This window comes from Antechinus flavipes, chromosome 2 (assembly GCF_016432865.1).
Source record: "Antechinus flavipes isolate AdamAnt ecotype Samford, QLD, Australia chromosome 2, AdamAnt_v2, whole genome shotgun sequence".
Classification (NCBI taxonomy): domain Eukaryota; kingdom Metazoa; phylum Chordata; class Mammalia; order Dasyuromorphia; family Dasyuridae; genus Antechinus; species Antechinus flavipes.
The window spans coordinates 274,747,845-274,761,455 of NC_067399.1; the positions used below are offsets into that span (position 1 = coordinate 274,747,845).

General features: G+C 44.8%; 2 protein-coding genes across 5 annotated transcripts in view; one reads left to right on the plus strand and one right to left on the minus strand.

Moving 5' to 3' along the window:
- PLA2G4B (phospholipase A2 group IVB) overlaps positions 1–3,347 on the plus strand; it is a 33,433-nt gene extending 30,086 nt beyond the window's left edge. The window contains exon 30 of the mRNA XM_051973652.1: positions 54–3,347. Coding sequence (XP_051829612.1) covers positions 54–274 — 221 coding nt within the window. The 3' untranslated portion in view covers positions 275–3,347. The remainder of the gene's footprint in view (positions 1–53) is intronic.
- The window catches only part of LOC127549271 (uncharacterized), a 15,325-nt gene continuing 3,905 nt past the window's right edge, over positions 2,192–13,611 (minus strand). For 2 of the 4 annotated variants that reach the window (XM_051977133.1, XM_051977130.1), the window contains exons 4-7: positions 10,884–10,969; positions 9,607–9,697; positions 8,821–8,918; positions 2,192–6,537 (exon numbers count right to left, since the gene is read on the minus strand). In XM_051977133.1, coding sequence (XP_051833093.1) covers positions 6,470–6,537; positions 8,821–8,918; positions 9,607–9,697; positions 10,884–10,969 — 343 coding nt within the window. In that variant the 3' untranslated portion in view covers positions 2,192–6,469. Of the gene's footprint in view, positions 6,538–7,718; positions 8,638–8,820; positions 8,919–9,606; positions 9,698–10,883; positions 10,970–13,611 lie in introns of those variants that run through there. The other 2 variants (XM_051977131.1, XM_051977132.1) reach the window with 2 other exon arrangements.

A 13,611-nucleotide genomic window follows, 5' to 3' on the forward strand; every position in this document is an offset into this window, starting at 1 on the left:
TTCCTTAGCAATGCTGCTCTCCTATGCTAATCAAGGCCGTCCCCTCCCTGCAGGAGTCCCGCGGAAGCCCGAGGAAATGGCCGCCGGGGAGGTGAACTTGACCTCTTCTGGTTCCCCTTATCATTACACAAAGGTGACATACAGCGAGGAGGATGTGGACAAACTACTCAGCCTGACCCGCTATAACGTCTGCAACAATCAAGAGCAGATCCTGCAGGCTCTCGGGGAGGCCGTGCGGCGGCGAAGGCGGAAAAACGGCCGGGCGCAGCAGTGACCGGAAGGCGGCCCCCCCCACTGACCAGCGGGGCCTTCCTCAGCCCGGAGGCTTCCTCACGTGCCTCAGGCGTGGAGGGGGCGGGTCGGTCCCTCGGCCCTCCAAGTTCCATTTAGTCGGGGCCTTCTGGGCTTTTCTATCCTGTGACTCAACCCTGGGAAGTCCCGGCCCACTTCCGCCTGCTTCTGAATCTCCTGCTTTGAGCAAGAAGGCCGGCCCAAACGGGGACCTGGGGAGCGAGCCTTATCCAGAGCCCCGGGCGAGAGGGGGGCGGGCAGCGCCGCGGAGCCTCCGGGCTGGGCCCGTGGGCCCTGCTTGGGGAGGGCAGGAGGCGCGCCCGATCCTCCTCCGAGGCACCGGAGGCGTCCGACGGAGGCCCCTAGCCCTCTCTGGTGGTGGCGGAGGGTCAGCCGGAAGTGCCTGTGTGTGTGTGCTGGGGAGCAGGGAAGGGTGGAGAGGCAGGCGGGAGAGGGAAGTGGCTGGCCCCCTGCTTCCTCCAATCGGGTGGGCTCTTTGTGGTGTAGGGAATCAAAGCCCCGAGACATGTATTCCGTTAGCTTTCATGGGTGCTAAGGCAGGGCGCAGACCCTGATAAAGACTGAGGTATAATCATTTTCTTCTCAGCTACCCAAAATGATCATTTTTTCTATGAAGATGACCGGCCTAAGGCGGACATTCACTTAAGCCCTTTTCCACTGGCGGGGGTTGGTGGCAGAGGAATGGGAATGAGTATTAGAGTATTGGGGGGGAGGGGTTTACTCTGCGAAGTCTGTTCTAGGTCGTTGGCAAGTCCTAAGCAAGGAGATATACAGGAAGTTATGGCCAAGGTAGAAGGTCTAAGAGTGGGACGGGACTGATATAATGGGAACGATACGATGTCACTTATATCTTTTGGGACAAATCACTTAAGCTTTGAGGGCTCCATTTTTTCTTATTTATAGAATGAAGGGGTTGGACTTCACGATCTCTAAGGCCCTTATCTTAAGAATTTCTGATAGTCCGGTTTCAGGCCACTTCCTGCCACCCACGTTGTCTTCTTGGCCAAATTGCTCGCCTCTGGGCTTCGGTTTCCTCCTCTGTAAAATGAGGACTCGCATGGAACGATCACTAAGGTCTCTTCTAACTTCTAAGGTTATGACTCCGTGTCTTCAGGGGTCATCTGGTCCACACCCATCTGAATTATGAATCTCCTCCACAACAGCCATCCGTGAATCACGGTGTTTATGACCCAAAGCAGCCAACTAATGTGCATGAGGTGCATGAGGAGCCTGAGTGCAGGCAAAGGAATTATCGGAATCATTTTGTCTAATATCCCACAAGCAGAGAAAGCTAGGGTTTGTGTCCAGGTTCTCTAAGGCTAAATCTAGCATTCTTTGCACTGATGCATCCTCAAACAATGGTCCTCCAGCTTCTCCTTGAAGATCTCCCATGATGCTGCTGCTGTCTCGGGCTCTCAGAAGCCCATTCTGTTTTTAGGTCGCTCCAGTTATTGGCAAAGTTTCCTTGTCTTTATTAGTGTTAGCTTTGCAGTTCTGAAGCCAAACAAGCCAATTTTTGATCTCTTCACAAATCTTCCAATAACATGAAGCTGACACATCCTGTCTCCCTTTCTTCCCCCCCCCCCCAAGTCTTATCTTGCCCATTTACTCCATTTTTTTCAACCCATCTTGCTCTGGAAGGGCTCATCTCCTCTAGGTTCCTTGTCAGGCTGGTCCCCTCCTTCTGGATCCTCGCCACCATCAGGTCCCTTCTAAAATATGGCAGCTAGGACTGCATGTGCAGTGATCTGGATACAGCAGGACTTGGAACATCCTCACTCTGAACCCTGCTCTTTTCTTAATTAGGCTTAAAATTGAAGGAGAGATTTGTTTTTCATTTGGCTGCTGATTCACATTGAACTTGTGAGCCACAAAGAGATCTGTACATATATTTTTAATTAACATTTTGTTCTGACACAACAGATATTTTTCGACAAATGCCCAAACAATCCCCTTCACAAAGTACATTCCCTGAAAATAGTTAAGCAAAACCATTTTGGCCTTTTTTACATGAACTCTCTCCCCCTCTCATACTTCAGTAGTTCATTATTTTGAATCCAAGTACAAGCCTTTATATTTATTTCTAACCTTGATGTAATGGAAAAAACTCTGGGTTTAGAGTCAGGAAATCTAGGTTCAAATCCCACCTCAGGCACTTAGCATATGACACTGGACAAATTATTTAACTTCTTTGGAGTCTCAGTTTCCTCATCTGTAAAATGAAGTTGAATCGGATGACCTTTAAGACTTTCCCCAGTTCTAAATCTATATCTCCTAAAAACACTTAAAACTCTTTAGACCTCAGTTTCCTCATCTGTAAAACAAGAGGAAACAGTCTCCAAAGATCTATCGCTACCCCTATGATACTGTGATTTTACTAGTTTCATCCCACATATGGAGCCTGTTGAAATTTGTGGGGACCTAGTTCTGTCATCCAACAGATTTTCTCCTAGATTTGTGTGAGTCACAAAATCAGTGAGTGAGTGTGCCATCTGTTTTCACCCAAATAACAGAAATCTTGAAGACTTAATCAAGACAACAGCAAAGACAGAGGTGTGAGATAGTTGTGGTGGGAGACACTGATCCATGATTCAGAAGTCTTCCAGCACAGTCTATCCACCAGCTCTGGAGCCACTTTATAAAGCTTAATCCAGATCTTTTTATTTTGCCTACAAGTTTATCAGGAGAAACTGACCTGCCTAAATCCAAGCATCCTTTGTTGGTGGATGGAGCACAGTGCCTGAGTTCAAGACTTTGGGCAAGTCACTAAGCCTGTTTATCTCAGTTTCCTTATCTGTAAAATGGGCATAATAATAGCACTTAATTTCTTGTGTTATGAGATAATTATAAAGTGCTTAGCGCAGTGCCTCACACAAAGTAAGCATTATATGAATGTTAGCTATTACTCCTGATTTACTAGTCTAGGCACTTGTCAAAAATGAAATTAGGTTAGTAGGGATAGAATGCTCTTTTGAATGATGAATCTGTGCTAGCTCTTCTCTTTCAAAATACAAATGACAAATGTTTTAAAACAATCTGTTCTAAGTCTTTTGTTTTTTCTTTTTAAACCAAGAATTAACATTAAGGTCATCAGCCACAAGCTGGTAGAGTGGAGACCAAAATATCTGAGATCTTAGGTTATTATCAGCACCAAATAAGAATGCATGTGAAATACCTGGTCAACTTTTATTGGCTTGGGACTGAAAAAATTGTTGACTTTGAAGTCACGGGACCTGATTCAAGCTCTGGTTCTCCTGTTCTACTACCTCTGATAGCCACTTTTCTGGGCCCAGTTGCCTTATCTATAAAATGAAGAATTGTACTAGATGATTGCTGGAGCCCCTTTTACCGCTAAATTCTATGATACCATGGTTTGAAGTATCCAATGTTTTCCATTTTTCAAATGGAATAGTTGTTCCATTGAAAGCTAACAGTTGTTCAATAATCACACTGATGGCTTCTTTCAGTAGCCTGCCTGGGAAGCAGATTGTCTAAGCCAAGTAACCTGAACTTGTTAGGAGCAGGTAGAGACTCACCATAGCTCTTCCTAGGGGTTCCATGGTGTACTCTAAACCATGGGTTCACAAAGTCAAATGTGACTGAACCACTGAATGCCACCATTGTGGTTTTTAATTCCTCAATAAACAGTTTGTTATCTACATCACATTCTGAAAATAATTCTTCTTAATAGAGAAAATAGAAACACAAAGGGAGTTAAGTGATTCTGTTTTCTTTCCATCATTTCTCTTCCCATTTATACCAAATAGGGATCCTATTCCTTCATTGAGCTTGTTTTATCATAGTGAAAAGTGCCCTCTTTCATTGTCTTTAGCTTTAATGTCCTTCATACTTTTCTTACTTGCCTGAATTTCTGTCTCTTGTATTGGTAGTTTTAAAATCTGAGTTCATTGGTGACCTCTCCATTCAGCCAATTGATTCTTGTTAAACATCTTTGTTTTTCTTTTCAAAATCAATTTGACTATACAATTAATATTCCATTCTTGGGAGCTATCATTCCTGACCAATCTTCCTTTTTAAGTGCTTTCTGACCTTGGATCTTCCTAGCTTCTTACAGTACTTTTCTGCTTTCTTGGGTCCTGTGTACACATCCAACAATGCTGGAGATCCCCCTCTTCCATTCTCACAACTAAAAGCACAAAATCTCTCAAGGTTTTCTTCATTTCTACTTCACTATTTCCCCTGGCAGAACAAGAACCATTAAAATGGGAATTTGTTTTGCTTGACTATCCATATTTATTACAAGAATTTTACTTTTCTTCCTTTTCTCCCCCAGCACAGGGACAAGGAGTACAAGAGAAAGAATAAATACTTGTTGTTGGGGAAAAAAACTTAAAAAGAAAAAGAACTTAAGGCCAGATTAACCATATGCCCTCTTTGTTGTTTCCTCCATCTGTTGGAAGATGAAATTATCAATTAGGTAAATTAAGAATTTATCAGTTTCTCTGCTTTTAGCAGAATCTTCCAGCAGATATCTGACTTATGAAATGTTTTCTATCAATTACAAATCTAACCAGTTTCCATGCCACCTTTGTTGCATCATCCAATTCTATCAGCTAGCCTGGTAATGCTTAATATGCTTTCCTTATGACAGTACCTTTGATTCACCTTCCTCCTTTGAGTCACAATAAAATGCTTTGTCCTTTGCTCCTATCATCAGGATTTCCACACAAATAAATATCTTGATGTACAATGCTACCCCACTGATCTTTATGTTTAATCTGTCCTTTGGAATAGGATGTATTCTTTTATTGCAATATCCAGTCCTGAATCACATCCCATTAAGACTTGGTATCATTGGTCATATCTACCTCTCGTGTTGCGTTCTCAAGTCTGACACATACACTATTGACACATACTTTATGCAATAGTGTATGGCATCTATCCTTCTGCATCATTTCCTGCAAATTTCTGAACACCTCTTCCTTTTCCTCACCATGCTGGCTACGTCATTCTTGTTGCCTCCTAGAGTATTTGGTTGGACTACCTACTGAACTTGGACTCTTCCTCACACACACACATTTTCTTGTCTCCTTTCATTTGTGTGTATTGTTTCTAGCCAGGAACCTGCTCTTCTTTGAGCTTATGTCCATAAAACGACATCCTTGACATCACCTTCGTAACCTGCTAGTCACTTCCTACATCCTCTGTTTTCCTGTAAGGTTCCTACCTTCGATTAGTAACAATGATGAAGGTACCAGGTGTGCCTCCAGATCCTTCAATTACCTGCTTCTGCAGCTCTTCATAATGCCTGGAGATGCTTTCTAGGCTTTTTCTAGGGTAGCACTCATTCCCATGCATCTCCCGAAATGCTCAGAGCTCTTAGGCGTCACCTTCTTGTACCTTTCCACCCCTCAACCCTTACATACTCCTGAATTGGGTTCCCTTTGGGTTTCTGACGTTTTTCTCCCTCATCTTTCTCCTGGATCTTTTTTCTCATTCTGTTGAGCGTCTCCCTCCATCATCGCAACCTTCTGGAAAGCAGAGCTTCCGGAAAGCTTTGTCTATTTCCAAATGATCCCCATGGTCCCACAGAGGAGACAGCCAAAGAGAAGGAATCGAATCAAATCCTTTCGTTTTGTAGATGAAGAAAGCAGCTTTGGAAGACTCAGGAGGCCCCCGAGGCCACACAGACAGTACCTGCTTGAGCAGGACTGGGATCTAGGCTCTGTGACTCCTGGGGCTCCCTCTGCTTTTGGAGCCATCATTCTTGAGCTGGAAGGGGCCCTTGGGTTTGCGCCTCAGGAGCCGAGGTCCACGGAATTCAAACAATTTTCCCAAGGTCAGGCAGACAGTAAGTGCAAAGGCAGGATTTGGAACCAAGCCCTGGGATTGGCGCCCAACCACCTCATTGTGCGGGACGTGCTCACGGGTAGTCGGCTCGGGCAGGCTTTGCATCCGGGTCCTTGGACTCCCTGGCTCCTCCGGCACCGCCTTCTCCCTGAGGCTGGAGGCAGCTCTGCTGGGGACTGTCAAAGCACAGGAACGACCCCAGAGGCAGCTCTGCCCTCACCCCCCTACTTCTGTCTCCTTAAAGAAGCCCTCTGTAAAGCTTCAGAGCCTCGCGAGGAGAGGCTGAAGTTCTGGGAGAGGCCCCGGCTGCCCGGCGCTCCTTCCTCGGGCCCCTCCTGCTGGACTTCTAGGGCTTCTCCTTTCCGGCCGCGCTGAGGCCCCGAGCCCGCTCCGCCGCGTCGGCAGCCCCGGGTCCTGTGGGAGAACAGGGAGTCTGGGTCACCCGTGAGCAGGGATGCTCCCCCAGCGGAGCCTTTGGCCCGATCCGGCCTTCCCTCCCTTTTTAGAATTGTTGGGGACAGCAAGGAGGCTTTGGACGCGATGGGGATGTAAAAGCTGACCACCGCAGTGATAGCAGCTGGCAGTCACGTAGCTCTTTGCAGTCTGCAAAGCACTCCACAGACCTCTCACCCGCACAGCCCCCTCGGAGGGCGGACCGGTTAAGGGCCTGCCAGCGTCACCGAGCTGCGCACAAGTCGCGCTTGACCCCGGGTCTTTCTGACCCAGAGCTCGCATTAGGTCCATTGCACCATTGCCTACCTTTACAAGGCGGACCTGCGACTCACCCTCCCGCACCTTGGGGACGCTGTTTTAAAGTGCTCGTTGAAAGAGCGCTGGACTTGAAGTCCACACGGACCGGACTTGGCCCATGCCTTTGACACGGGCAAGTCAGTCCCCGGGCAAAAGGTGAAACCTGTGCTTAAGTCTGCACTTCTGTAAAACCAAGGAGCAGCTCGCTGGGCCCGAGTCCAGAGGGACTCCACTCACGCTTTTGGCACTAACTAGCAATGTGACTGTTTGCCTCAGTTTCCTCATCTGTAAAATGAGCTGGAGAAGGAACTGGCAAACCACTTCTGTACCTTTGCTGAGAAAATCCCAAATCGGGTCACAAAGAGCTGGACACGGCTGAAAACTACTGATACCGCCCACCAAAACTTTACCTCTAGGGTTTCTGTGAGGCTCAAATTTGTCTGTAAAGCAATTTGCAAATATAAATGTGTAAGATGTCAACTCTTCCTAGTAGGGTGAGATCTGTAATTTCGGTTTGGAGAATTCCTGGTACGGAGATGACGTCTAACAGTAACATTGTAAATTACAGGCTGGAGAGCTAAATTGATATGTCCCATAGTCCCTATCAGAGGCAGAGTCTTTCTGACTGCCAGGCTAGCTCTTCTGGTATTACACCAGACTGGTTCCTCTGTTGTTATTATTAAATTACATATAAGGTAAATTAAATATTTTATTGAATTATATAAATTAAATTATCAAACACATGAAGCTTCCTATGTTATAGATTCCTATTATGTAATATATATATTATATATAATATCTCATATATATATATATAAAACCATAGAACTGTTTTTTCTCATGAACCTTCTGCCCAAGAAAAGGGTTTCCTGCTTCCTTAGACACCTAGGCTAGGCAATGGTATAGACCAGGGCTGTTTAAATGTTTTCCCCTCGTGACCCCTTTTCACTCAAGAAATTTTTAGTGACCCTGGGGATATAGGTATGTAAAATAGGTATACAAATCCAACATTTACTGATAATAAATCATAATTTCATGACCCCACATTCAGTTATGAGACCCCACATGGGGTCACAAGCCACAGTTTAAGAAGCTGTGGTGTAGACAATACGAGGCAATGGTGTGGACAGGGTTGGGCTGTGGAGTAGACAGCCTGGTGAATAAATCCTGTGTCCATGACACCAAAATCTGCAGTTTAGTAGATTATAGGAATATAGTCGATTCATTTCCCCTATATCATACACATTCCTGTCTAACAGTAAGAACTCCCACCTCCCCTTATAGAGCTCAAGTAGACCTGGAGAGAACACCGAGAGAAGGAGGCGAAGTCTGTAGGAGATGATAAATAGGAAGATTCGCATCTGGGCCCAGGACCTTGGGATGCCCTTCCCGGCCCCATGAGGTTTCTGAAGCTACAAGTTCACATTTCATAACAAACGACGGCTTAATCACAGGTTCAAGGCCCAGAGTGGGATGACAGACAGGCAAGAGCATTAGTACAAACTAAACTTTAAAGCCTTATGTGAATGTCAGTTATCACGAGTGATTATTACTCCAGAAAGTCAGGGGCTCAGGCCTTCTTGCCTTTTTGTGCTTAGGCACAGACACGTCAAGTTCCTGATCAGGTTTCTCTTGACCTCAAAGGATTCTTGGTGAGAAACAGTGGGCAAGTACATGGGCATGTTGCAGGAGTCTCCCAGCTGTGTTTCCTAGCCCTTCAGGGTGACAGTGCTTTCTTAAGCAGAGGAAACTTGAAAATCTGAGCTAGTCAAAGAGGAAGCAGAGGGATAAGGCAGAAAGTACAGGTCGATGTGGGAAAGGAGAGCAAATAAAGTCTGCGTCAGCAAAGGGGGGAATGAGAGGGGCTGAAACCGGGAGGAGCAGGCCCCAGTCAGACAGCCCCAGCCCTGCCCCATACTTGTTTGGAGGCACCCAGGATGCTCTTACCAAGGACGCAGCCAGGAGCTGGAGGCCGCGGGAAGTCTTGTGCAGCCCTCTCCAAAAGTCCAGGCTTCCTCTGGGGCGAAAAGGAAGGCGTCCCCCTGCTAACAGGCAACATCCATGCTCTCAGGGTGGGGTGGGAGATGGGCTGATCTGGGGCAGGGCATGTGCATCAGTGCAAGGTGGGAATGGGGGACCCAGGCTGCCCGAGGCCCATACGGCTGTCTCTGGGGGCCCACGCCTGGCTAGTGGTGCTGGAGGAAATGGGGCAGTGCAGAGTTTGAGTCCTTAAAGTCCTGAAAAGAGCTCCAAGCACCAAGCTCTGTCTCCTAGGGGAGCTGAGGATGCCCAGAAACAGAGATCATCTCCCAAAATGTAACTGAGCTCAGAGAATGGTATCTCTTCCACTAACTGAAGTACACATCCTTCCTCCCTCCCTCCCTCCCTCCCTTCTTTCCTTCCCTCCCTCCTTCCTCTTCTTCCTTCCTTCCTTCCCTCCCTTCTTCCTTTTCTTCCTTCCTTCCTTCCCTCCCTCCCTCCCTCCTTCCTTCCTTCCTTCCTTCCTTTCCTTTCTTTTTTCTTTCTTCCTTCCTTCCCCCCTCCCTCTCTCCTTCCTTCTTTCATTAATATTTAAATACAAACTAGAAAAAGAAAAATAAATTTGCATGTGCACACAGAACACAGGAAAGGATTCAAAATATAAAACAATAAATTTCCATTTCAAGAAAGTCTATATATTAAATACTTCATATTATGTTCAGAGCTTTCCATACTCTTTACCCGGTCTCCTACCTGGGTACAATGATCTTGCTAGGTAATTTCTCAGCAGGGTTCTCACTGAAAGGTCTGGCTCTGGGTTCTAGGTTGAATCCCTCAGGAAGAGCTATGGGGCAAGATCAGATCAGAAGTCAGGCCCTGATTCAGTGATTAAATCTTTTCCAGAAAGGCCTCCCTTTCTTTGCTCTATGGTCTCTTCCAAGATCCAGAGTATCTGGATGGAGTTTTTCTTTTTCTTTTTCTTTCGCAATTTAAAATATTTTATTTTTCTACATATGTGAAAAGATAGTTTTGAACAGTCATACTTGCAAAAAAATTTATGTTCCAAATTTTTCTCCTTCTTCCCCTCCTCTCACCCCTCCCCAAGATAGCAAGCAATCCAATATAGATTAGACATGTGCAATTCTTCTTAACATATTTCCATATTCATCATGCTGTGCAAAAAAAAAAAAAATCAGAGGCAAAAACAAAAACCAAGAAATTTTTAGATTCAGCTAAAGCAGAAAAGGCAGAACCATAATTAGCCTAGGGCTGCTGGGACTTTGCCTCAGCATGCTATTGACTGGGCCAGTGGATGAGGTGTGGAGGACATCATAGACCCCCACCCAATGTTATTCTGGGGAAGAAGAATCCTCTCCCGGGATTATATTTGTAATATTTTTCTTCTGGGACAGGTCACCCCAGCACATAGCCACACCCAACCGAGATGCTTTCTCAGACTGTGTGGGACACACCCTGGCAGACACCCAGGTTAGCAGTGATTGCAGTGTATATTGGGGGTCTCCAGCATCTCTGCCTCTCCCCACTCCCAAATGTTGTGATTCCCAATTAGAGTCCTGGGAAAGGGAACTCCTAGAACAACAGCACTTCATGAGTAAATTTCCAAAAGAGAAAGTAGAGGCAAAAGATCCCAGGGGATTGCAAGAGGACAGCGTCTGGAGGAAGATCCCAGGAAATAGCTGTCATGTGGTAGAAAGAGTGGAAGGTAACTTAGCAGATTTGGGTTCTTCACCCAGGGCTGTCATTAACTGGCTCTATGGCCATAGACAAGGTTATTTAACCGCTCAGGGGCTCACTTCCCTCTTTCATAAAATGGAAGTAGTAATCCATGTCCCTCATTGGTTATTATGAGATTCAGAGAGGATACATGAAAAGAAAAAGGTTTGGAAAAAATTAAAATGAAAGCATGATACAAATATGAGCGATTAAGAGTTAGGCAAATTTCAGGAAGTAAAATCAAGGGATTTAGATTGTCTCAATTTCCTTCTCCCCGTCTTCTCCATAGAACCTACTGGCATTGCCGCTCAGCACTTGCAGAGAGAGACCAGCCTGTCCTTCCGGTGATGTTGGAAGCGGAATTTCAGAGCTCTTACTGTACCTGGCACCACAGACAGGGAGAAAAATCAAAATTAAATGATTATGGACTTTTAGAATTAGAAGGAGAATCATTTAAGTCAACCCACCAATCCTTTAATTGAAGTACAAAAAGATGGTAGAGGCAATCAGAAAAAGCCCTTTGTTGTATTATTAATTTTTTAAACATTTTATTATTATTTAAATCCTGTCTCAGACACATACTAGCTATGTGACTTTAGGCAAGTTAATTCACCCCATTTGCTTCAGTTTCCTCCTCTTTAGAAGCAAATGGCAAACCACTCTATTATCTTTGCCAGGAAAACCTCAAGTATGATTAGGAAGAGTCAGACATGACTGGAAAATGACCGAGCAGCTACAAAACCAGGTAATACCTTTTGAAGGGCAATTATATTTGCAAATCCCTAAAAGCTTTATTTTGTGGGGACATCCCCAACCATACCAAAATTCAGCTCAACACATGCAAAAACAACCTGCCTGTCTGCTTCTTGGCAAGAATTGCCAGCACTATAACCAGTTTCACAGGCATTGTAAAACCGTTTGGGGACTAAACTGTGCTCAGAAATGAGTTCTTTCTAAAACAAATATATTCCGCAACTTTCTGATTTTCTGGATCTATGCTACAAGTTACAACTAATTTTCTAGCATTGCTTCTCACTTTGAAATACCATCCATCAGGGAAGACATGTGGATCAATCAACAGAACTGGGTTACTACAATATTTTGCCTTTTTAATTAACACAGAGCTGAGAGATGAGTATCAATGATACTCAATAATATATGTAAACATATGAACAATTATAAACATCTCTTTTAAATTAAAGCCTTCCAAATAACATGGTTCCTACCTTCCCAAAGTCCTTGTACATTTCTCCTGTGCTCTATTTTCAAACAAATGGGCCTTTACTCTGCTGGCCACATTCCCTGACCTATCTCTCTGTGTGCTTTTGCGCTGGCTGAGCACCCCCATTCCCGGAATGCCGTCTCTCTTTACCTTTGGTTCACAGGATCTTCTTTCTTCATTGTTGCTCAAACATTCTACATAAATCCTTTCCTCTCCTCTCCCAGTTTCTGTAGAACCCTTCCTCCAAAACTACTTGGAATTTCTAAATCTACAAAGCAGCCAAGTGGATCAGTAGATGGAGTGCTGGTCCTGGAGTTAGGAAGACCTCATTTCAAAAATGATTTCAGACACTTCCTAGTAGTGTGATGCTGGGCAAGTCACTTACCCCTGTCTGCCTCAGTTTCCTCATCTGTAAAATGATGGAGAAAGACATGGCAAACTACTCCAGTGCCTTTGCCAAGAAAACCCCCTAGACAGTATGGTCCATGGGGTAGATATTACTGAACAATAAATATAACTACTTTGCATTTAACTACTTTGTATTCACTTTGCATAATATTCTTCTAAGTATAGCTATTTTCCCCCAAAAGAATCGAAGTTCTTTGAGAGCAGAGATTACCTTTTTGGGGGTCTTTGCCTCACAGCACTTGACACAATCACGGGCACAAAGTGGACTCTTAAATACTTGTTCAGTGAGGGGACGCAAACTCAGGCATCTGTCTCTGTGACTGCAGCGCTGTTTCGTCACCTGCCTCTCCGTCCGCTTTCTTGCTTTCTGCACCCTGGTGTCCGGGGTCGGCTGCTTGCTACCCTTATCATCACTTCTAGTCTCTTAAATCATGGCAGCTGTTTCTAACATCCATCATTACTTCTGCTGTCTGCCTTTTTGTGTGTGTGTGTGGCTACTAGATGGCATGGGGGGGGGAGGAAGGAAAAGAAGGAGGAAGGGAGAGGGAAGGAGGAAGGGAGGGAGGGAGGGAAGGAAGGAGGGAGGAAGAGAGAGAGGGAGGGAGGGAGAGTGCTGAAACTTGGATTTAGAAAGTCGTTCAGTCATTTTTCAGTCATGTCTAACTTTTCATGACCTCTTATAGGTTTTTCTTGGCAAAGATTTTGGAGGAGTTTGCCATTTCCTCTTCCAGCTCATTTTACAGATGAGCAAACTGAGGCAAATAGGATCACATAGGTAGTAAGTGTCTGAGGCCACATTTGAACTCGGGAAGACGAGCCACCTTCACTTCAGGCTGGCATTCTATCCATGTGCCACCCAGCTGCCCTGGCTTCAAAATCCTGCCTCAGAGACTATGTGATCTGGCAAGTCACTTAATCTCTGCCTGAATTTCCTCATTATAAAAGAGGGATAATAAAAGCACCAACCTCTCAGAGCTGTTGTGAGGTTTAAATGAGGTGACTTGGGCAATGATCTTTGCAGACCTTAGAATGATATGTAAATACTACTTGCTAATTATCTTTGTGGTCCTCCTCATCATTATGCTACTTTTTTCTTTTCTCTCTAGTTTTTTTCCCCTTCTCCCCAAATCCTAAATTTTCATATGGAGTAGATACCTATTATTTTTTTTTTTTTTTTTTTTTTTTTTTTTTTATAATAAATTTTATTTTATTTAATAATAACTTCGCATTGACAGAATCCATGCCAGGATAATTTCTACACGACATTATCCCTTGCAATCACTTATGTTTCGTTTTTTCCCCTCCCTCCCTCCTCCCCCCCCCCCCAGGATGGCAAGCAGTCCTATATATGCTAAACATGTTGCAGTATATCCTAGATACAATACATATTTGCA